Below are 26766 nucleotides of genomic sequence, written 5' to 3' on the forward strand. Positions count from 1 at the left end.
CACTCACGCAATGTGCTGCAGCCAATATTACTCATTATGTAAAAATACTTTTAAAAATTGAAGTGATTGGTCTCTTTTTAACATTTTTGTTTTAACTTTGATTATGAAGTAGCACTCTGAACGAAGTGCACCTGTACCACAGAAGGAAAACTCACCAAAAATACATCAAATTCACAATTTCAGCTCACATATCTCCCTTTCTAAGAAAGTTAAAATATATTGTAGAAAGTTGGGACATCATCAGAATTGCAGTTGTACATATGATAAAACGGAGATAGTAATACACGTTGCTTATAACTGTTATTAGCTAAGTGTAGACCTATAGCAATAACTGAACTTCAGCAGTAACCGGTATAATAAGATTCTCTAGTTAAGTAGCGTAAAGCATAAGCAGACGCCCAAGACAAGTTCACTTTCTTCCCATTTCCTCCGATAGATATGATGGTCAACCTTGGGGATAACTTGAAGGTTTCATTGTATATTTCAACTTCACAATATGCATATGAGTACTGCTTGAAGGACGGAGGGGCTTTATTGAGAATACCTGACTATCAAACAATGGCGGAAATATCAAAGTTAATGGCTGTCCATGATCCGGCTTCCCAAGTCGAACGGCGTAAGTATTACAGCGGCAAGGCGAGGTAGAATCTTATCTGAAAATCGTCTTTTCCCGTCTAAGTGCTTTACAAAACTTAAACAATTGAACTGGTTTCAGAACATGTGGACAAGATACTTGCGTCTCTCAAACATGTTGTCCCCAAAGGAGCAAACTTCAAACAAAAATGTTGTGTTTGAATGTATTTTGTATTCTCTGATGACAACTTATAATACTCTGGAGTTTTCTTTCCAAAAAAATCTGTCCTATGCCATGTGAACTAAACAGCGAATAGGCTGTCGACTCTATGGATTGATGGTGTTGGGCTTTATCAAGGAGTTTGGACAAACTATGACGGCACACCACTAAGATACTTACCATGGCGTAGTGGCAGACCAACCTCTAATAGGAATCAACGCTGCATTAGAGCTTCCACGTAAGTACTCCATGTTAATTAAACTTTCGAAAAACTTTGTCGTGATGTGGGGTTTTACGATCAAGGTGTGCTAAGTCCGATTTCACAAAGAAGCAACAACAATCGCACATTTGCAAAGACTTCACAAGATTTTTTGCAGCACTGGCGATGACAGCGAGAAAGTAGAAACTGAACAACAACTGTAGCAAACTAAACGCGCCTTTAGATAGGCTTACAACGAACGCGATAGAAAGCGAAAGGAGGAACCTTTTGGCGGGGGATTCTAGTCCATAGTGATTGGTAAAGAGGAACTGGATCGTCTGAATGGCTGAATGAAACGCACATACGAGCCGCATGGTCTTATTACAAACTAAATACACTTCAAACCCTTATTTGTCTCCGACAATCTTCTAAATAGGCGATGATTCAACACTGCATTGCTTGAAATTGCATTCTAAGAGAATGGTTCGTCAACAACCAATGTCGTTTACGTCTTCAAGGTTCCTTATAGGCAGTTGTATTTTCACTTAGCTGTAAAATTCTATAGCTACCATCACGTATCGCGAAGCATTGTGTATCAGGAAAATTCCTGTCATATATCATATCAGGCCAAAAAAACTAAAAAACATGTTTCTGGTCATAACTTTGTCCAAAAATTATGCGACGACGCGCTTCATTTTTTTTTTATTTCCATTTTTAGCTCACGTGTGTAAACACGTGGGCTTATGTCATAGCAATATATGTCTGTCTGCCTGTCTGTTTACACGATAACTCAAAAACGCCAGAACGGATTCAAGTCAGATTTGGTACACAGGTACAATATGCTACTTGCAAGAACTGATTAGATTTTGGTTAGTGTGGCTTGCATATTAATGAAGTTATGCAATATCGTTTTTTCCGTACAATGGTTTCCCTATGGAGACGGTAATGACAGTGTAGACATATATCAAGAAATACTGCACAAAATTTCATGAAACTTTTCACAGATGACAATCTAAGAACATTATAATGATACTGTGAGTGTCATGTCAATTATCTTCTCATTTGCATATTTAATGAACTTTTGTTATTAGTGAGATAACTCTGAAATTCCTGCACCAAACTTGATGATACTTGCAACAAATATTGATCTGATATATATCTAATTATATTACCATGCCCTGCCTGTCGCATTTTGATAGGTCGAGCTGAACTACGTGACTGACCACAAATACACAGTAATGGTCTGTTTACATGCCCGTGAATATGAATAATAAGATAAACAACTCAAATTATCGTAACTTTACAGCTCAAACGTAAATTATAATCAATCACAAAATAAAATGGAGCACTTGTGGGCCAAGTTGAGATAATTTTTTTCTGAAAATATCTCCGGATTTGCCAATATTTTACAGCGCGCGTGACAGTGCGCCGCGTATTGCTCAGATCTGGGGCCCAGTTGTCGTTCGCTCCGAAAATTTTCGCAAATTTTGATGGGTTTCTCCGATTCGTTGATAATGTAATGGAAATAACAGACTCCGCTCTGACCAATAACGTTTATTTATGGGCATGGGCTCGAGGGAAGCCAAATTAACTGGCTCGGCATATCCTCGCCCATTAATTTTTGGCTTTCCTCTCGCCCTTGCCCATAAATAAACGTTAATGGTCAGCGCGTCGCCCGTTATTTGTATATACTTAGAAGCGTTAGGCAGTGTCAAGTTAACAAGTAGCTCATTTGCATATTTTATGAAGGTTTGTTATTAGTCATATAACTCCAAAATAACTTCACCAAATGTGATGAAATCTGTTGCAGATACTGATCCGACTGATATCTAACTCTGTTGGAAAGCATTTAGTAGTGTAAAGTTAATTAAGGGTTCATTTGCATATTTAATAATCTTTGTAATTAGGTATATAACTCTGAAATGTTGGCACCAAAATTTTGTGAAACGTGCTACAGATATTGATTTGATAAATATTTAATTGTGCTATGAATCATTGAACAGTGTCAAGTTAATTTAGGGTTTATTTACATATTTAATGAACTTTGTAATTAGTGACATTATTCTAAAATTACAGCATTTAATTAAATAAAACGTGCTACAAATGTTAACCTGATGGATATCTAATTGTCCATAAAGCATTGAGCAGTGTCAAGTTAATTAACAGCTCATTTGCATATTAAATAAAGTTTTGTAATTAGTGATTAAACTCTGAGAGTACTGTGCGAAGTTGAAAAACCTGCTACATATAGTGATAACATATTTGTTTTTGTTCTGTGAAGCGTACTACTATTAATGAACCTGTTGTAAAACACGTGAGCATATTCAGTTCATATCTGGTATTTCCTTGACCCGGTAAAATGGTCAACTTTAAACAGTTATTGATCATGTGTTTTAACAAATGTCCTCTTTAATGGCACTTGAACTTCGAAAACGCTATGAAAATGGAGCAGACGTCCATGTTATTTTAACCCATTATGCGGATGTCCAACATTTTCCTTAGTTCCTTTGTATGTTTAGGGTTATATCCTACAACATCACATGGAACTCTCGTTTGCATCAATAATGATAGGGGAGCAGGTAAACTACAGCGTAATCTGGCGGCGTACTGACTTTTTCGAGTCCGCTTACGTTTATACGCCAAGTTGGAAAAAAGATCAACGCGGGGATTTTCACGTGATGTGCGCGCTGACCAGAAACGATCCTTTTTTGGGGACTTAATATTCCTAACATTATATCTTTCAGGTTTAGCCCGCATGTATTCTTGGACACCTATTGTGGAGGCCACTTCAAATTTGTATGCCGATACAGTACGTGTTATGAACTCAATCATTGCTATCTTTAGTAATCGTAGTACAACGTGCACTGACTATTACCTTTAAACTTGCAAAAGATAAATTGTTGAACAAATATGTTTATTTTAGATTTTGAAGCTTTGTGTCAAACAGAGGTCACACAACTCAAAATAGCCTGGTGCATTAACTATGTTTTCGGCTGTATGACACACCGAGAATTTTAACCTTTGCCGTGCCGTGCCAGGCTACATTAAGATTAACATGACATATGCGGTTTTTGTGTAATACAAACATAAATGGCACTGGATGATCCCATCTTTGCTATCTTTGATAATCTTATAACAACAGAATAACACAATATTCTCTTTTCTCTCGGTAGTGGTTTTTAAATATTTTTCTATTATAATATCACAAACCCCATGTACACAATGTAAAAGCATATCTCAATACATGGTTAAAATATCTTAAATCTTCTTCATAATGTCTTGAAATGTTCCAAATTGTTCCAACAACAAATAGACATCCATAAAAGGCACAAATGATGGTTATGCCGATTGATTCAAAACGCATTCTTGTCCCTAGTGTATAAAAATATCTTAGCCATCATGACCTTTCCTTCATGCATTCGCAATTGATAATTGCAAGAGCATCTTTAAATTTTGTGTGACATTCGAAAGCTGTATTTGATACTTGTAGGCTAATGCAATAATACATGTAAGTTTACGTTTCGGTATGGCTAAATCCGTATTTGACCCTCAAAAAACCACCTATTATGTATGCATATATTGCCCATCTCAACCTAATAAACCATGCCTGGATATTATATTTCAGACGTATCGTACCAACCTGAAATGCCGTCTATTACTTCAGCTATATTTGATGAAGTATATTATGCAGACACTCCTGAATGTAGACAAAATGAACAAACGACATCCCTATCGACGTCACCATTGACGAGCGTTGTACCAAGTGATGCTGTCACAAGCCAGATTAAGTCAACCGTAGGCAGAGAAAAAAAGACACCATACCTGGAGAGTGTCACCCAAGAGGTATCAGCTCAGAATGTCACAACAGATAAGTTTTTGTCTGAAACGGCACAACAGATAACGATTTCAGAGGATGCTGCCAACATTTCATCTGGTGATATTGTTACAAGCGAATCACTTTCATCTGACAGTGGAGAAAATAAATCGGTTGCAGAGGGAACCAATAAGATTGCATCTGAGTTTACTATTGAAAATGAAATGCATTCATCAGGAAGTGAATATAAAGATACCGAAGCAGAACCTCTCCTACATGTCGATTGGAATTCAACAGCACAAGACGATGAAAACCTTTATGAGAAAACAACAATGAACAAGTTCGAGGAGGATGATACTGTCAATACTGGAGAGATTACTCTTAAAGAGCTGAAAGGTCGTGTCAGTAACAAGATTACGATGTCAGAAAACGCAGCGAACGACACCTTGACAACACGTGAAAACACGACAAATGATTTGAGTAATAGTGAAACCATTACAAAATTAAATACAGGAACCACAAATACCGTCAATGTGTATGGCAGTAAGATTCATATCGGAATGTTTTTCTCACGACGCGTGGATGAATGTGAGTAGCCTTCCTTATTAGCAAAGAAGATTAATGAAAGGCTAAAGAAAGTCAGCACTTCCTATGGCATGTACCAGGTTACTCGAACTATTGAACAGTACAGATCCTGAACTTTTTCTGAAATGTATATATTAAAATTTAGTTGAACACAAACAATTATAATTATCACGATCTTAAGCTTTAACTGGATCTCTGCTGCGCGTCTATGGGCCGTAATTTTGCTTTAAGTTTTACAGTGAAACCAAGCTCGAACGTACATAATTTGCCATGCTACGTTCCTCGTTCTACTTCACAAAAAAATTATAAGACAAATGAAAGAGTATACTACAACCAATGCAGATTATATAATTCATCGTTGTTTCAAGCAAACCGATTGATCTAACACATCTTAAAGTCTTACTTCTAATCAAGCGGTTTTCACATCTGTACTGATCTTGTGGTATATTTATGTGATGTCTCTCTGCTTATATTTTGTATCATGCGTAGTTCTAACTAGTGTTAAGTTTGCAATGAATCATCGCAGAGTACTAGGTCTATTTTCTTCGTTGTATTATTTATTCATTTACACTTTTGACAGCCGGCCAATTAACTCAAGAGAGTAGTATTCTTCGATGACCTTATAATAGACAGAAAAATAAGCTATAATATTTTAAAGTAATAGCGCACTAATGACAATGCGGAATAGAATTCATACTTTCGTCGCACAATAACGGAAACTTCATTAGAATTATCCTTTTAATATAAAGCAGTGATTTGCAATGCATCTGGATCAGGTGATCTATTTTGACATCAATTCCACTACAACTTTCTAATTGCCGTGTTATACTTAGAGCAGTCTACTTGTCTGGGATACAAGACATATATTTGCCGCATGTCTTACACCGATTTCATTTCTCGACAGGTAATGGAAGCAATGACGGGACAAACGATGCAGTATTTGTCATAATCGGCATTGTTGTCGCACTTCTGATCGGACATTTGGTGTTTCTGTTCATCTTTTCTACTATTTGTAATCGTTATGATAAGAATGTTTCTTCGAATAACGATACTTAGATCGAATATGGATGGAGTTTCCTTTGGCATATGCCAGTTACTGCAATGTTATTCTTATATCTTTTGTGCTATATTTCAAAAAGGTGAATTTTGCCATGTAACCTGTGAGCAATAATACATGCTCAAATGTAATTGAAATACACTGTTCTAAAGATATATGTTGCTAACAAAATGCATACTTGCGATTACTGTATGATATAAGTCAATATAGAAAATATGAGCGAAATATTCAACAATATATGGTGTACGTTTTAGGACAAATGATGAAGTCTATTAAAGCTTTTTTGTCTTAAAAGGCTATTCGATAGACTCAATGTATTAAAAGTTACAAAATGACTGTATCCCTTGTTATTGAGAATTTTTTATGCTTACGTTAGAAAAAAACGTAAATGATATGTTACTTTTCATAGTATATGGTCAATTAGGTCTAATAAATCGATTGTTAAAATGCGTTCATTCCGTTTGCATGTGTAATTGTCTCGATAAGGAGGGAACGGTCAAGATGAAAATTGTGTTTTGCTATGTTGATTAAAAAATGCGTCAATGACTCTGATCCTATTTTGATCATATATAAATCATAATGGCACGCCTCAGCACATTTACTCCCAAATCTGCACTCCGATATTCGATATATTACAGCAAGGACAGTTTTCAAAATGTTCAGTCTGGTACTTTTATCATTACTGAGCTCAAACACAAGTGGTCAACAAAATTGTGGAATATTGCTGTGAGTGTTAGAATCATGTTGAGATAGCCTTTTACAATTGATTAACTGCCCTATGCATCGTCCAAGATGATCCGGTTCGAGTAAGTGTATGACGAGTTGATAGAACAATGTAAAAACGTTAAAGGCTAGTTTCAATTACAAGCAAAAAGCTGTTTCCAAGAAATATTGTCATAAATATATGACATCGAAAACTAAGGAAAACGATGTATGAAGTGATATCAAACAGGAGAACTTAGTTTACTCGACAAAAATAAGTAATAGCCCCAGTCACAGGCTTACACGAGATTTTGGTACAATTCGCGACATTTATTACGAGCCGATATGATAGTGCTATATGGAGCGAATTGTACAAAAAAATCGAGCGTATACCCGATTGCGGCGAGGGTTATCTGTCGTCTTATTGGGGTATTTCGTCAATTCGAGTCCCAAATGCAAAAACACAAAACAACAACAACGTCTGAGAGATCAAATGTCAGAAATTCCCGAGACCGAGTATTTTTATAAGATTGGATTACGTCGACAGCACGCGCTTTACGTTCATTATTAACATTACATTTTATTCACATTACAACCCGAACACTGACTTGTCAATACGACCTGCCACAGACATAGTAAACGGATAAAGAATTTAAAAGCAAAAAAGCAACATTTATTTCGTAAATTTACATAAGGACAATTTTCCTGGCTTGTTTGCCATAGATATGTCTCACTCTGTAAGGTACAAGTCAACCGTTGCAAGCTTCAGAGGTGGTACAGTGAAGTCACGTGTACTTTTTGATGAATAATTTCGATGTTAACTGTACCAGAAAACGTGCAGTTTTTGAAATAATCCAGCACTGGCATAACAGCAACTGTGGTGAACAGTTTTGCAGTGTGCGATACTCAATTCAACGCTGACCCGGAAGGTGTACTTCTGATATTTTCATACGGGGTGTGCCCCGCTAGTCAAATAAACGAGAGTACATAAATACACAGATTTATCTATATTTGTATTGAAAAAAATATTCATAATTTCCGTGTGTAGTGGATGAACATTTTCAGTGAAATCCCAAAATCAGATTTCTTGTACACATAATATGCACCTTTCATATTCTTATCAAGTACAACTATGTTAATTATTCAACGTCTGAATATGCACAAGTATAGCAAGTTTTTCGTTCACAATTTTATCATAGCCTCCCGTATATACTGGATGAACATTTTTGGTGAAATTCTACAGTCAATTTTTTGTCCATATACCAGTTGTAACAACCTTAATTCGAATTAAGTACATTTATGTCAATTATCAAATATCTATACATGCATAGATATAGTTTTGTATTGAAAAAGTGTAACATAGTTCTCTCATACTATCATAGGCTACCATGTATAGTTAATCAACATTATCAACAGCTAATTATCAATTAAATCAAAATATCAAAATTTTGTACACACACGCTTGCACAAAAATATTGCGATCCACCTGTACTTTCTATCCAATTCTTTTGAGGGGTAATTACAGCAAGTCAGAAGGGGAAATTTGAACATTAACAACTCGTCAGTTTGTAAGGGGGGTCATTTGAAAAATCTGAGAATCTTTTTTTTTTATTCTATCGCCCCCGAGATGTTTGTGTGTGCAGCTTTACTCAAGCAATGTGGGGGTGGGGTCATTTGGTGCAAAGGGTAGGGAGGGTTCACTTATTTTGACTGATGCGCAGGAAGAATTTGCCGGCCCACCCCCGGCTATATAACTGGACGCTCCCTTACCCGGACTGTTCTCCAATATCAACTCACCGGAGGAGTCTTCAACTTCACATTCAACATCGTGGCCTTAGGGAACAACTCTTAACAGCGTCTTTCTTCGCCAGCTGACCGTGGACAACCGTGTTTCATTCAACATAGATCTGACAGCCGCACTCGGACTCTGATTAATCTAATTACGCACAACATTTTGAAGTTTCAGTCATTCGAGTTTTTACTACAGTTGCTCTTGTTATTCTAAATACCAATTTTGTTCACATGTATTAAAATATTTAAGATTTCTAGCCTGAAACGTCTTTGTTTGTGTCTGTTTTTTGTTGTCTTAGTTGAGATGGAAATACAGTGAAGTGAACATAGTTCGCGGCATCAAATATTTGCATATGAATAGTAGAAAGTTTCCCTTAGCCAATCATTGTGCTCCCAGCTGATGAAAAGTTCATTGACAGCATATCAATGCACACTATATGGAATCTATATGCAATCAGGCCGTGTAGCGATTAGCTGTTTTTTGTTTTTCGACGGCGATCGAAAAAGTTAGGGATCATATGTAGCAAAGTAAATTGTCCTTTCAATAGGCTTACAATGAACAAGATAGAAATCTAGAGGAGAAAAGAAATTGACGAGGGTTTCTGGTGCATACTGATTTGTAGAAAGTTACTGTAGCGTTTTATTGGCTGAATGAATCGCACATAGGATCCGCATGGTATTGTTACTTACTACATAAACTTCAAATAAAGTGTTATTTGTCTCTGACAACCTTTTCAACACATGATGAGTCTAGACTGCCTCGGTAAAAATTGCATCACAAAATGGTTAGTCAACAGTAACATGTAGTCCACGTCATTAAAGTTCCTTAACAGCAGTTTTATATTTACTTAGCTGTAAAAATATCGGAATTACCATCATGTATCGTGTTAATGTTTCTCATATTTAAATCTTCCAGCACTAGCCCTAATGTATTCTTTGATACCTATTATGGATACCAAAAGAAGTTTGTATGCCAATACAGTAAGTTTTATAGACGCCATCTATCCTTTCTTTGGTAATCTATGAAAACTTGCGTTAATTATCATCTTTACACTTGTAAAGGGTAATTTTAGGATAAATGTGTATATTTTAGAATTTGAAGCTTCGCGATGCTTTAAGTCACATGCAGAACACACAGTTGGCAAAATATAATCAGGCTTGTGCACCCAGCTTACGGCTGTATATCAAACCCGAAATTAACACCTTACCATACCAGGCAAGATTACGGTTGCTATGTAACATGCGGTCTTTTACTACGTTCAGACAGGAAAAAATTTGAAACGTTCTTGTGACATTGTTTGTGATTTGCAAACACATGGAATAATAGTTTGAGTCTGCTTGTGTCCACACGCGCAAAATTAAGTCTTTGTTTTGGTGTTTAAGCCATCTTAATGCGCCCTGTCGAATTCAAAAGATATGACGAAGCATACCGCATTGTACCAAGATGCTGGCTGTACCATGGAGGTACCTCCATGGTTGTACTGTCGCTCCGCCTATTGCTTTCAACAACTTATTTGTACTTAAGTTTCAGTGCCTTCATCTTGCGGTGGCACTGATCTATCTGGTTACACCCTTTGTAGAGCCCTTTCGGCATTTTTTTGTAAACGAGGCTGTCTCTACAGGTTCCGTTCAGCATTCTGTAGTCCGCGCGGACAGAGATAAGCAGACTGATCTCATCGTTAGATCAATTATTGCCATGAGATGCAGTGCTATGTTGATTCGGTAGCCATTACAAAAGGAAATTAAATTGAATGTTGGTTGTTGTTTATTATATGTTAAAAATACCTGTCGAGTGAGGGCGTTTAGACAGCTCTGAAGTGGCGCAATCCGTCCACACAGCAAGGTGCGGACAGAGTTAATCCCTACACTGCCTCAGGTCTGGTCAGCTAAACCTTCTCAAATTTGAAACGTTTCAGAACCACTTAGTAGCGTCTACACATAACTTTTTAAAACAGTGTTGGACCAGAGCCATTTCAGAGGCATTATAATGGCCTGTGCATGAACGGCACTTTTGTGTAACACCAGCATTAATAGCAATGGATGACCCTATTTTGCTATCTTTGGTAATCTTATGATAAAATGGGCTGAATATTACCAATTCTCTCAAAGGAGGTTTTGATTTTTTATCCTCACATTTACTTCCCCTGTTAACATTAAAAGAATAGCTCAATATGTAGTTAAAATATCTAACATCCTCTTTAAAATGCCTCATGTTCGAAGAACAAATAGATTTCCAGATATAGCACAAATGATGGCAATATTGTTTTTGAGTCTCAACGCAGTCTTGAAAAAAGTCATGCTCTTGTCCCTAGTTTATAAAACATCACAATAATCTTGAATATTTCCACTGGCTTTCGAAACTGAAGTCCTCAAGAACATCTTCAAATTTTGTATTTGCTGCATTTGATAATTGCATGCTAACGTAATGTTAAATTTATATCTCGATATGTCTACATCCCCTTTGACCCTCAAAAACAACTGTTTAATGATGTCTGCGTATATTGCTTTTTCAAATCCCATAAAACGAGCCTGGAATCTATATTTCAGACGTCTCCTACAAACCTGAAATGCCGTCTATTAGTTCAGCTATATTTGATGAGGTGTACTGTGCAGACACTCCTGATTGTAGACAAAATGAACAAACGACACCCCTGTCGACGTCACCATTGATGAGTGCTGTATCAAGTGATGATGCCACAAGCCAGATTAAGATTGCATCTGAGTTTATTATTGGAAACGAAATGTATTCATCAGGAAGTGAAGTGAAAGTTAGCGAAGCAGAGCCTCTACAGTATGTCGATTGGAATTCAACAGCTAGAAACGATGAGAAACTTTACGAGAAAACAACAGTCAACAAGTTCGAGGAGGATAATACTGTCAATACTGGAGAGAGTACTCTTGGAGAGCTGAATGGTCGTGTCAGAAACAAGATTACAATGTCAGAAAACGCAGCGAATGACATCTTGGCAAAAACACGTGAAAACACGGCCAACACTTTGACTTATAAGAAAACCAATACAAAATTAAATACAGGAACCGGAAATACCGTAAATTTGTATGGTAGTATGATTTCCATGGGATGAATTTTTTTCTCACGACGCGTGGATGAATGTGAGTAGCCTTCCTTATTAACAAAGATTATTCGCTAAAATAAACGAAAGTCAGCAGCTCCTTCGGCATTTACGTTCTGTAACGTTACTCAAACTACTAAAAGGTACCTGTCCTGAATCTTTCCCCGAAATGCATGTTTTGAAAATAAAGTTAAACACAAAGAATTATATCGTTGTCTGAAGCTCTCCTAGTGTCCGCTGCACGTCTGGGGACAGTTAAATTTATTTGAGATTAAAGGCCCAATAGCTATGTGTTTAAAAATTATTTTTGTGATTTTACTTCCAAACTAAAACAAGTTTGTAGGAATGTTCTCATTGGGGGTTGTATATACAAGTATAATAACCTGTCCACTAGGACGGCATGTGCAATTTGAGCAAGATAAATGATAAACGTTTGCCCAAACATAAAATGTCGTACTTATGCAAATGAAACACCTTCTGATCTATTTTTTGATTTTCTGATCTTGAGGTTTTCTGATATTTACATGATAACTTTGTTAGTTTCGTCGTCATTGACTTTTTTTTGCAAAATTTTGTTATCAAAAGTTTGATATTTTGGTTTTTTGGACGTTTTCACTGGGACATCCTATGCTTTGTTTTCTTTGCAATATAACCAGGTTTTAAAAATGGCGAGAAATCAAAATAATGGTTAAAATTTAAATTTACTTGTCCAATATTTCAGTAGTAAATGTTTATATCCTATAAATTTGTAGAATTTATATAAAACCAGAGAAAATAGAAAGCTTTTTTCAGGTCAACGAATTTCAAGAGTTACAGCTACATGGGCTTTAATATTGAAACCAAGCTTTACATTGCCAATATAGCGAATTTGCCATTAGTTTTGTCGTGGTTCCACCTCACAAATAAAAACTATTTACAAAGCAAATGAAAGAGTATACTACTACATTCAGGCAAATTATCAAGTCACCGAGTGTTTCAGGGAACCCGATTCATCTAACACATCTTAAAAATCTCACTTCTGATAACGCTGATGTCACTTCTGTACTGAATTTTTGTGTGTTGTTGTGATTTCTGTCTACTTAAATTTTGTATCATGCTTCATTCTACTGTGTAATAAGTGTGTAAACAATCACCTCACATTTCTAGGTCTGTTTTCGTAGTTTTAGTATTCATTTACACTTTGAGCGACTGACCTAGTAATATATTTTGGGGCTTTCTTATTGCACAGAAAAACAGTGTCATTGCAAAAAAATATACTAAAAAATAAATCATAGTGATACCAAATTTATTTTCAAATGGAAATTATTTATGACAAGGTCTGTAGCAGTACACTCTTTGCAGTTTGGCAAGGAATTCCACAGTTTTGTCACACAACAACGAAACCTTCATTAGGGTTAGCCTTATAATATGAAGGAAGTGGTTTGCAATTCGTCCGTAAACAGGTGATATTTTTAACTGAATTTCCACTGATCCTAAATACACATCCTATAACTTTCCTTATTGCTCAGTACACCGAGACGTCCACTTTTCTTGAAAAGAAGACACTTATTTACTGTATGTCTTACGTCGTCGATTTCATTTCTCGACAGGTAATGGAAGCAACGATGCAGCCATTGTAATAGTCAGCATTGTTGTCACACTTCTGGTCGGACAGTTGGCGTTTCTGTTCATCTTTTCTTACATTTGTAATCGTAATGATCAGATACCCACATTGATCATTGATGGAATTTCCTAAACATAGGTCTGTTACTGGCAAGGACATGTCTTTTGAGCAATGTTCCAAAAACTTGACTTTTGCTAACGTGTGAGCCATAATTAGTATTGCAACACGCTTTTCTAAAACAATATTTCTTAAATCATTGCACATTTAAGATTATTGTATTCACAGAACTACAAGTCCTAATGCTAATGTATGTAATTTTCATGTGAACAATATATGACATCAGTTACATGATATAAGTCAGTATAATAAATGTGCAGTGTTTTCTCTACATGTTCACTGAAGAGGGCGATTTCTACCCCTTTTATCAAAATTAGGGGGCAGACTTGACATTTTTGGGGCAGTATTTTTAATGCTTACTGATGACATTAAAGAACATATCCTATCAAAACATGAACATAAAGTGGCATTAGTATCCATGGAGACTGAACCATAACTATGTCCTTGGCTGTTCTTTTCGATGCGTGCACTCGGCGTTATGCACGTCACCAAAGTTGAATGACAGGCGATATTTTGTCTTTTCCGAGGTAGTATTCTGACCAGAAACAACAGCAAATTTACAGGTCACTACATTAAGCACTTGGGTCACCATCGTATGGGCGTATTTGCGTCCTGTGTTTTGTGCGCGATTTTCGCGCAGTCAGTAACTTTTAAAGGGCAGAAAATGGCTCAAAATGCGCAATTTGCGCAATCGCACAGTCGAGAGAAAACCCTGAATGTGTGTGAAATAGTTCAAAATAGATGTTGTTTGAATTCAATTTTTATTGAAGAACGAAAATGTTACATATATTGTTATTGTACAGAAGAAATGATGAAGACTCTAGTTAACGCTCTTTATCAGTAGCACATGGGCAATAAATCCTACTAAAATCAAGACTTTGGTGCGATCAATTGTTACCATGCATTCATTGGTTTGGCGTTCTCATTTGTAATCGTCCCGATAAGGGTTCAAAGGTTTAAGCTGACGATTTAACTCAGCTATGTTAATGAAAGAAATGTAAATGACTCTGATCCTATTTTAATCACGATTATGGCATGTTTCGGCACGTTGCTGTCATATTATAAGCTGAAATACCAGTCTCCATGCCAACATTTAGCATATTACAGCAAGGGCATTTGTTGCAATAATGATACTTTAATCATTGCTGAGCTCATACACCATTGGTTTATAAATTGTGAAATCTTGAGTAAGAGTGTTATCATGATATTATGACAATGCATTCACATACACATTGTATACATATGTGCTTATATTTTACAATGGTCTATCTGCTAAAAGTGATATTACTTTTAAATTGGACATATATGCCAAATACCACGGCCACGCTTGTATATTTTAAAACGCTATTTGTGTAAATCGTGCGTTTGGGTCCTGGTAATATTTAATCATTTAATGTCACAGACGAAGCAACCTCTACAAACCGCTGTTCCTTCGCATCTTGCACTGTCCAGCACATAATAGCACTCCGATGTCCTCACTTAGGTTAGCACAGTTCTCGTTCGACGATGGTTTGAGTCACAGCTGTAGCAGTCTAGGCTTAATCCACGTGCTGAAATGCAAAGAGATACAGTCATATTGTGAACGGACAGTGTGTCGACCAGAAAGCAGCAGGAACTGATAAGATAACGACAATGTTTGGCTTCTCACGCATCTGTCATGCGATAGCAGTAACAGCCATGTTCGTGATAGGGTATTTAAAAATTATGTCTTACCAAAAACAAAACTACAGGTAACACTGAACTGTCGCTTTCAAGTGAAATTATTTTCAAGTCTTAGCCGACGTGAGCTAATGGGCTCAGCCCTATTGTGGTATTATTGCAATTTGATCATTTAAAGATTATATATCAAGTAATGTTTCTTTATGCTTTTCGAAGTACACCCTTCGGAAATGCAATATTGTGTTCAGTGAAGGGCGTTGTCCTTTTTACTTAGTTAACAGTGTCACATTGTCTTACTTTGTATTAAAGACCGACAAAGCCAGCCGCCATTTGCTACGACGCCACTAGGCTCACTCCCGGAAGGCAAGGTTCGTTAGCATGGTGTACATAATGTACATGCGTATATCGTGTAGTTTCGGGGTGGTATCCATGATCTCAATCACAACAAAAAAGGAGAAAAGTTGAAATCAACAACGTTTGTGCGCCGTTGAGTAATTGACGACTTCGTGTATTTTGTATTTTGCCCATGCGTTCTTATGTTTACGCGCATTTTGGACTATCTACTCGAGACTGAAACATCATCTCTTTTCAGTTATCTTTAATTGTCCAGTTAATTCCCACGCAAAGTTCTCCAAATTTCGTGTTCAAATAAAGTCAACCGAGCAACCAGAACAAAAAGGAGACTGCTGTTTTAGTGATCAAGAGTTTATGGAAACATTTGCAGCTAATCTAAGGAATTAAAAACACCGAAATTAATCTTGTCAACACAGCCATTTGTGTGCAGTCAGCATTGTTATTGTGACAACATATGACGATATGACGACATTGTGGCCAAATATGACACCTCGGTCACACAAATGATTAACTACAGCATTCCCGGCTTTGACTTATAACAGTGATTCATATCCTGTATCATTTCATACAATATTTAGACAATCTTGGGACCAATCCTGACGGGTGTAGCATGCTAGCAGGGTACGCTTACCCATTCCGGACACCTGGTACCACCACTAATTATCAGTGGTTCAGGATGGTCCTACTTAAATTTGTAAATCACTATTGTCCCATGGACCTGGTAATATATTACCTTGAATGGAAACGATTATTGGACCAGTTTAATGTCATATTAAAATTGGATTCAACTTTAGGTTACAATTCATTTGTCTTCAATAACAATGATTAAGGTCTTTACGCATAAACAGAGCATTTTGCCAAACAGAATATTTGTTATTCTAGCATGCCATGGGGAGAAGTTCAAGAAAATGCAGTTGATACACAGAACGAAACGACTTAAAATTGGCAACAGCAAATGTCCCTTGCATTCAATTACGCTGATTATATTGATTTTTTCTGACAGGTGAGGGAGTCATCCGTTTTCCAAACCTTTTCCAAATTCTGTTTTACAAGATGAGGATCATGTAAGAAACAGCGCCGTCGTTCCCTGGAAGAGAACGGCCGGTATTTGAAAAATCAGAGACCATTTGTATTCTCCTGTCAATTCCCCCTCAAGAGGTGTTCGCGAATGCAGTCTAACACTTAGAGACACTGTAGCTAAAAAACTTAAGACAGAATGATACAAAATGGCGGACCAAGTCCATTCTTGAGTTCAAATTTCGACCAGAAATTTCTTGGATATGTAGTTTGGTAAAACAACGAGAGAGAATCGAATTCCTTAAACTGGCCGTCTATACTTCGGAACAAATCTAACAAAATGAAGTGTACGAACCATAGCTTAGCTAAGCTAAGATAAGCTTGGATATTTATTTGGGATGAGTAAGCTTACGAGTCTTGCTATATCAATAGTTGTTTTCTTAGTATCTCTGATTGATGTACTATGCAAAAATTAGTCAATATATTATCACTCCAATCGAGAAGAGTCAGAACCACTAAAGGATACAAAATTAACATCGAATAAATTTAAAATACGAATCAAAACTTTGTTGACGCGGTCCTGCTTATAAATGCTTATTTGCAGTATTGATGGGTACGTGTATGGATTAAAAGACTATAAATGAGACATGAGAGACTTGCGGTCATTGATTATCATTACTTCATAAACAGTTGGTTCATTATATTATGAATATGTATTGGCTAATGTATATGAGATTGTAACAGTATGGTATTATTAAGTATAAATCAGGTAAAGGCGGGAAAGGGCTATAGAGGGAAATCCTAACATTACAGCCGATAGTCAAAGAGTGATTTTATAGATATGATTCCAGATAGTGTGTAGAGCAAATTTGTTCACAAACGAAAAATTCCATAGTGCCACTCGCTCTCCCTGGAAGAAAGAAATAATCTTAGACAATTGAAAATGAATACGCATTTTAATACAATAACCATGAATGATAGTAGGTTTGCTTGCGAAGGTTTCTATTAGAATGCAAAAGTAATATGAGAATATTATTATTGGACTGCTGAATCATCTTGTGTTGCCATGTACTGCGAATAAGAGGGTCGACAAAGGAGGAACTTTGCGCGAAAATACATTACAGATCAACCTGTATATGAACGATGCTAAACTGTTACCATGTAAACCAATGAGTCAAAATGACAGAATATATTAGACACGTAATCTGCGCTTATTGGAATATTTGAAAGATCATGTGAACCACAAGCTCATACAAATTTTGTATCAATAAAAACAAATCACGATCTTTTTTAGTATTTTTCAAAGTCACGAAAATTGAATCAACCACAAAACATTCTTAAACAGCGATAAACCATGTTGTGATTCCCGAGAAACAGCCGATAACGCTCATCCTATATTCGAGTGGACAGACAAGTTACCCAATGTTTGTGTCGGATTATTATGTAATTATTGGACCTTTTTCCTAGGTCCGATATTCTGCAAAATTGCAGGATTTGCTCTAACTTTTGTTGCAATTTACAACTATTTTTTTGTCTCATAAGTAGACAACATTGTACAAATGTTACATGACAGTGCTTATCAGAAGGGTTTTATTACGTGCAGGATGGTGTCTGAATTGTAAATACCAACATTTCCATTGACACTTTTTGTATTACTAAATATCCTCTCGAATATCATCCACTTATCACAATAATTGCTGATTTTCTGAAATTATTTCAACAAATTTTATCTCTCTGTAGAAATTCTATCGCAGACTGGAAAGTGTCGTTTACTAAATCAATATCAACCAATACATTGTTTTTTCTGACAGACGTGTATATTTCTGACATACTGTATAGCTGACAAACTAAAGCATCTGGTCTATGCTACCGGTAAAATGTGTGTGGCAATTCTATCCTATCATTATGACGGTAAGTTGCAAAGACACTAAAACTGTAAGTCCTAAAGGCAAAGTGAATTCCCAGCAAAACTGTATGTCTTTGCCTTACTATATTAGAAGCAGATGGCTAATTGTTTGACGTCAGAAATGCATGGCGAATGGCCTCCTCAGCAAGGAATATACGCAGTCTGTAACACCTCTGATGATGCTTTATTAGATATAGAACAATGTGAGATACAAATTGTCTTGATAGCCTCAAAATTGGAGAGTTAGAAATACTTCCATCTAGTACGATACACAGTCTTGTTGTTGCGTTTGACTCTGACGGTTTTATGACGCATCAAATAACAACATGTGTAAATCGGCGTATTTTGCCTTACATAGACTAGGGAAAATTGGCTCCTGATAAACACTTCCACAACAGAGAAATTAGTTTACGCGTTGGTAACATCGCCTTTTAGACTATTGTAACAGCTTGCTATTTGTAATTAGTCGCTACAAACTACAAAATTTATCATGCTGCAGCTAAACATGTTACCTGTACTAGGAAATTTGATCATATAAAACCTGTCTTATACAAGCTCCACTGACTTCCAATCGAGCAAAGAATTAAATTTAAGCTCATTCTCTCCGGAAAATGCCCAGACTATCTCCGTCCACTGATAGACGTCTGTGTTTCCAATCGTACCCCTCGTTCATAGGACAAATTCGTTTAACTGAGGCGTGTCACAAACAAGAAAACTAAAACCTACGGCTGCCGTGCCTTTTCGGGCGCAGCACCGATTTTATGGAAAGATCTTCCTTTTAATGCTGACATATACTGTACTATCGATTCTTTTAAGCGTAGTGTTAACACATACCTTTTTAAGGAAAATTACAAAGTGTAGTTTTGTTTTTATTTGCCAGACAAACATTTTATATTCAATGTTTATCTTTTCAGAAATACAGTGTTAGTCTTGTAAAGAGCACTGAGACGCAGTGTAGTGCGCTTTAAGAAATAAAATACTACTAATAATAATAATAAAGGGAGAATAGTATTTAGTCAGGCAATTTGTTACTTACCTCTTCCCCAACGAATGAAATTATTTTAACATTGAATATCAGCAGTAAAGAACAATGCCTTGAAGGCCATGTGTTATTGAATTGTGCGATGTTTGAAGTATTAATTTTTGCAGGCTATGCAAACTATTGTGTAATTACTTAAATTAGAACAAAACTAGCCAATACACGGTTCAAATAATCTTTGTTTGTACACGAACGATAAAGGTAATGCAGCGAAGTCGACATGATGTTGAACAAAAGTAACCTTCTAATAATACCTTTATAATGTGTTGCAATTTTTCGAATACACGAAATTAAGTTTATAGTATTCATGACGTAGTGCTTCTGGTGTATTTGCTCACCTCTTGTTAATAACAATAGAATTGATTTAAAAAGGTCACAAATGCATTGTTTTGTAACATTAATACGCTAAGACATAAAACCATATGCATCGTAAGGATTTTTAATTCATTTGATTCCTGTGAAGTTGTTCATATTTGTAATGTAAATCTTGTTCCTTACTATAGATGTTCAAAAAAGTGCTTCTAGCGCCATTACTTTTGATGAATATAAGTGCCCCGGATATGCTGTTCACATCAAGTTTCAGGCTGGTGTATCCATATGGCATGAAGTTAAGCTCACTTTTGTAGTCTTAGTCGTGATTGCAAGATGTACGTTTTGAGTCAGCATCGTTTCTGTTCCTATATGCGGTATATTACAGTCATCATGATTACAAAGGCACTTCTGAATGGTAATGTATTACAACAATTACTTACCTGTGTGTTTGTTGTTGATTTTCTGGTGAGTGTAGTCAGTCGCTGGCCATGACAACCACGATTTTGATCATTGTATATATGTTTTCCTGCCTTAATACTTCGTTGTCATAGCGACATTTCAATTTCAGGGGGTCACGGTAGCATTAACTGCAAATAGCAGAACTGCTGGTCAACGATGTGGGTTTGAGTTTGATTAAAATCGCTTCTCTTCCGTATACATTACACCTATCAGCCATACCAATATACGAATTAAAATATCTGCTACTCAGCTAAAATATGAATTCCGGAAAAAATATGTGAAAAAATATGAAAACAATATTACGTTGACAAGCTGAATTTAAAGTTTACCATCTTGACTTTTACACGCATTGAAAGTTTGTTTACAAGGATCGAGACCAGAGTCTTCTACAATGGAAACTGATTGAGCTGCGACGAAAAACTGTTCTGCAAAGCGATTTTCATTGATAAACACAGTTGATAAGAACATTGTATCAAAACAGTTGCACCGTGTGACAAGTGCTGAAAAAACATCTAACGATAAGAGCGAAGCACAAAGTTTAACTTTGAACTCAAAGACACAATCACACCATAGGAATAGATGTAAGGATAGACATCAATATATGTAACAAGTCAAGCACAGCTGTAGTAGTTTGTACATCAGCGGCATTTTAAATAAATAAATTTCTATGAAATTCTGTAGCGTGTCTTCGGGTTGAAATCCGGAGAATACGTAGGTTAGTAAGCCAGTTCTATTCCATGATCATCTAAGTAATTCGACAGTAGAATTTCAGTCTCATGGTGATGGAAAGGAACGATATCAACAATGACAATATCACTAGGAATCAGTGTCGCTTCCCCTAGGTTTGTAAATGAATAACTAGCTTCAACGAAAAAGTTGACAAATCTTTTGTTTTCGAGGCCCCAGTAATTACTGATAAGTATTTAACCCCGTCGACGCAAACAAATAATTTCACAGTACGGTTTGCGCCCCATGACGGCAATTTTCAACACATTCTGAACCTTCCAATGAGTGACCGTAATTTGACTGTCCCGTCGATATCATTACTTTAACATTCATCCATGATTTCAAGCGAAATGGGTCTTTGGTATGGATGTAGTCAACTACACTTAAGTAATACGGCTAGTTTTCAATCGGGTTCGAACCCACAACATACGGCATCAGTCGCCTAGCAGAGAGACAACAGAGAGAACCGCTCGGCTAAATCCCCACTCTCAAAAAAGAGTGGTTCAATAGCCGGCTAAGTTGTTAAATTTTTCGGACTGAGACCGCTCCACACGTTGTAGAGTTCCTGAAGCACTCACGCACGTACGCTCACTATCACACATCGCACACACAAACGTTATCGAAGCGAAGCAATGAATACATCGCTTTAACTTGGGCGAACGATAAGCCTCGGGGACAATTCTGTCCACCAGCAGAGCTATCAACCCAGGGTAGAAAATACGGCTAGTTTTCAATCGGGTTCGAACCCACAACATACGGCATCAGTCGCCTAGCAGAGAGACAAAAGAGAGAACCGCTCGGCTAAATCCCCACTCTCAAAAAAGAGTGGTTCAATAGTCGGCCAAGTTGTTACATTGTTGAGTTGGTGACTTCTGTACACTGTTGCTTGGGCTTCAAGTTTTTATTTTGGCCTTTTTCACTCCGTTTCTTACCTCTTTTCCCCTGCTGTGTGACCCCTTGATTGGTGTATCGATGTTTTGCTTTGGTGGCCTTCGACGTCTGCCCATGTCGACCATAGATCCACTGCTGTTTGAGGTTGCCTTAAGTCCCCAGTCAGAGTTTTTCTGTCTCCGGAAAAAATTGAAATCATGCATGAAACATAAAACGTTGATAATTTAAAAAAACCCATATGTCTTCAAGTGTCAAGAGTAGCATTGGAAAGAATTTACAATACAACTAGCAGTCCCCATGGTAACGTGCACAATTTTTTGTCAGGTTTTCACAAACAACCACGCATATTTAAACCCACCTTCCCTCTATATGTCTTCATAGCGTTGCAATAACAAACAGTCTGAAAGATTCTTAATTACTACCGAGATTATGTATTTTCAAAATTCATCATGACTTTGTTTTTATTGAAAAGTAAGGCCAGAGCATTTTTCACAAGTTAACAAAAATGACAAATAAAATCTGTTTTTCTTCGAAGTTTAAAATAGTAATCTGACAGTCATTTTACTTCACAACCATTGACAGTCAGAACCAAATGCAAGGTCAGTTTGTAGGTGACTGTTAAATAATACCGGGTGGATATGCGTCTTCAGATGGAGGGAGATAATATTCCCGCTCACAAAGTACAATGGTATATATTACGTTGAGAAATACGTAATTCACTCATGAGGTGCAGACAGTATTCTGCATAATGAAATTTTGGAAGACGCATAGTATGAATTCTCAACCATACTTCTTAACGCAACTGAATTTTGGAAAATATGAATGAAATGATGCTTGAAATGTAGATTATAAATACAATGTATTGGCTGTGTGTAGTTGACCTTCATCTGATGTTACTGGAGCCCTACGCTCGCAATAGGCGAGAATGTGCATAGGATTATATTCATGTTAATTATCGAGTGTAATGTATTTTAAATACAAGGCTGCACTTCTCGTCATAGTGTGCTCTCCCACAAAGACTCCAGTCATCAAAAGTGATATCGCAATTGGAGCACTGCAAAGGTAACGCTCCCGCCAACATGGATGTAACAAGGGAAGTATTTCAGGAAATCATCTATTCATTTTATGAACGTCATGGTCGTGAAGATAAATCCACTGTTACCAGAAATCCAATTAGGGAAATGCTAGAAACGAACGAAAAGTATAGACTGACATTTCCAAATTAAAAGACAATGACGCTTTTATTAACATGGAGGCAGCGGTGCATTCACAATTTGCCAAATAAAATAAAGTGCCATTTGGAAACCCGCCACGAGAAAACACGCTATGCATCAACCGGAATTCAACATGATCTTTGTCTAATATCCAGATCACAATTTTGCATCCACGACTAAGTTAAAAGAACACCTCCCACAAGTATCAGATTCATTTATGCCGCCACTGCAGTCCCCGCCACGACCAGCCTCACCACCGGAAAGAGTCCTCGACCTAAAATAACAGGATCATCATTGATCACGTCGCTATGCCGTTATAGCTTTTATACCCCCTACTACTGCCAATGCATTTAGTTTGAACGTTGCCGTTTTGAACAATGCGAATTATCGTTGATACTTGTTTTCCATACTGTCAGCGGTTTACACTTCTTTTTGTGCAGGTTTTGCTAGCTAACGCTTTCTTCTCCATTACATCACTACATGTATTTCTTCAAATAGCGTAGATGTTTGACTCGTGTGGTAGTTGAACTTTTTCCTTACGAAATCACGTCAAATACGCGAACGAAATGTTCCATTCGGTTTATCATAATAGCTTTATTCACGTTATCGTAGTTCCATTGATATTCTGTTTGTGAAAAACTCCAAAACAGTTGTGCTTTTTGTATGTTACATTTTAAAGTATCTCACATTATATTTTTTCCTGAAAAAATACATTTATAGTGTGTATTTTTTAATTCGAAGCATTGATTGTTGTGTCTGCACGTGTCAAACGGTACAAATGTTGTGCTATAATGTTCTCATCAACTGTATTTATCTTTAAAATCACTGTTCAGAACAATCCATTCCCGCAGCTCAAGCCGTTTCCTTATGTTCCTAATGTTAAGCAAATTTTGCATTTATAAATATTCTATTATAATAGCTCAATAACATTCTCAGAGATACAGCTAAAATACCTTTTTTGTCGATAGTTATCGTTTTTGAACTAGGCTTAACCATTGACAGGGGTATATTTCCAAAAAACTGACAATTTTTTAATTTTTAGTTTTTGCTGTAGGCCTAATCATGACATTTGATATCTGTTATTTCAAATAAAGTATTCAGAATTTCTAAAAACCACTGTAAAATCAACAAAAAATGTAATTTTTTTCACGTGACCGGAAGTTAAAATTCAAATTTAAAGTCTAATTATACATGCAAATAATTTAAATCGATGTATTTCAACTTCTCATGGACGGATTTCAATGAAATTTGGACGAAACTGTAGCTTGAGAAGCCAGAAATAATGTCAGTGTGACTCTTCTATAAATATAGAACGCATGGTTTGATTGGCCACTTAATATACGCAGACATAGGCTGACCCTGAAATTCCGCCAATCAGAGTGCTGCTTTTATCTAGCATTTGGAACGGAAATTTTTGTGTGAAAGACGCCATTGCAGTGTATTGTTCTCCACCATCGGCGATCAGTTCTTACTCTCTAGCGGCCATGTCAAGTACAGAAAAACCAAAACGGAAACAAAACTCCATACGAAGAAAGAAAAAAAGATTTCATGGAAACCAATATACACCAGTATCCTTGTCTGCAGCCACAGGGGATGCCATGGGTGATGCCGATAGTGGGCCTATATCAGCTTCATCATCATCATCATCATCATTGACCAGTGCCAGTTTCAAAAAAACTTTCCTCTCACTTCCCATCTGACGGACAGTGTAACAGTGAGCAGAGACAAAGTGGAGGATCCCTTGAAGGTTTCAGGTTAGTTTTATTTAAAATTGAACAACTTCGGAATATTGACTTTTCTCTTTGACTCCGCTGTAACCTGGTTGGCTGTATACGTGCACAGCAGTTGCATGTTTTTTTTTTATTACCCGGAAAAAGTGAGCTTGGGGTTCTTGGGATTATGTATTTGCCAAAAGTATAGACATGTGATAGATATGATAACCGTTGTGGTTATATTATAACTGAATATGAATTGTTTTTAAATAGATTTTTTTATTTTGTGACACTTAGAAAAATGATGACGTATGCATTTTTTCACATCCATTTACACGTATTAGTAAATATTGATGGATGTATCATAGTGCAAATATGTGCGTGAAGCCTGATGAAATGTGCCTACACTTTGCATTTATTTTTGTGATAATTGGCAATACTAGTGTCTTCGGAAAGTTTCAGAATGATCTTGTATATGAAGCTGAATGGATTTGTATCTTCCTATTTTCCTAAGTATTTGTTTGATTTGCACATTCCCATTCTGTTATTGGTAGTTGATACAAAACATAAATCACATGTTTAATTTTTGCTTTGATGTCAAAAATTTGAACGGTCTCATTTCCGATAATTTGAACATGATTGTCCCAAGAAATTTACAGTCATGAAAGACATCTAAATAAAATATTTAAAATGTTTTTTTTATCTTTTTTATTTTTAGAATGATTGATGTCACAATTTTGCAAGCTGCTATTGCACAGAGTATTGTATGCAAAACCTGTGGTCATGGGGGATGTTCCTCACTGAAAACCTTGATAAAAAATGGGTTCAGCACATATCTAACACTGCAATGTCGTGACTGCCCATCAAGTACAGATTTCTATTCATCATCAACCTGTGCAGACAGTCGTGCATTTGAAGTCAACCGCCGTTTGGTTTGGGCATGTCATCGATCGGCAAAGGACGCTCTGCCCTTGAACTCTTGTGTGGTGTATTGAATATGCCCCAACCCATGTCTAGAGATGCGTACAATGACACCCTTACTCATATTAAAGATGCTGCTGTTATGGTTGGTCAGGAGAGTATGCACACGGCAGGAAATGAGGTACATGTAATCCACAACAGACCAGTACATGACACAGTAGATACTACTGCAATGCTAGATGGTACCTGGAGAAAGAAGCGGGGACATTCCTCTTTACAAGGAGCTGTGACGTGCATATCCATGAGTACTGGTAAATGTCTAGACTATGAAATTCTAAACAAAAGATGTTGGGGTGTGCTCGCTGGGAAGGTGTTGAAGAAGACGATGAAACCTACCAAGCATGGCGTGCAACGCATGATTGTGGTATTAATTATGAAGGTTCAGCACCATCTATGGAGCCAGAAGGGGCAATGCGAATTTTTAGTAGATCAGTGGCAGAAAGGCACCTTCGCTATACAAAGTATGTAGGAGACGGCGACTCAAAATTCTATTTGGAGGTCAGTAATGCCAGACCTTATGGTAACATCGCTATAGAAAAGTTGGAGTGTGTGGCACACGTTCAAAAACGTATGGGAACTTCTCTACGTAAAAAGAAAAAAGAGCTTGGCAGTCGGCGCTTGCCAGATGGTAAGACGATCGGAGGTAGAGGGCGTCTAGCTGACAAAGTTATTGATGAACTCCAGGTCTATTATGGTCTAGCAATCCGTCGTAACAAGGGAGACGTGTGTTTCAGAGGAACAGCTTGCCCACATTCTTTTGCCAA

General features: G+C 36.8%; 1 protein-coding gene across 1 annotated transcript; it reads left to right on the forward strand.

Annotated features, from left to right (window-relative positions):
• Nucleotides 1–4595: 4595 nt before the first annotated feature.
• On the forward strand, nt 4596–5402 carry LOC139126209 (uncharacterized). Its single transcript, XM_070692257.1, has one exon. The coding sequence runs from the start codon at nt 4596–4598 to the stop codon at nt 5400–5402; it is 807 nt and encodes a 268-aa protein (XP_070548358.1).
• The last annotated feature ends 21364 nt before the right edge of the window (nt 5403–26766 follow it).

This window comes from Ptychodera flava (genome assembly GCF_041260155.1).
Source record: "Ptychodera flava strain L36383 chromosome 3 unlocalized genomic scaffold, AS_Pfla_20210202 Scaffold_27__1_contigs__length_13241970_pilon, whole genome shotgun sequence".
NCBI lineage: Eukaryota > Metazoa > Hemichordata > Enteropneusta > Ptychoderidae > Ptychodera > Ptychodera flava.

Excerpts from the sequence above, each read along its gene's own strand:
- LOC139126209 (XM_070692257.1), top strand. The coding sequence starts at position 4,596 with ATGCCTGGATATTATATTTCAGACGTATCGTACCAACCTGAAATGCCG.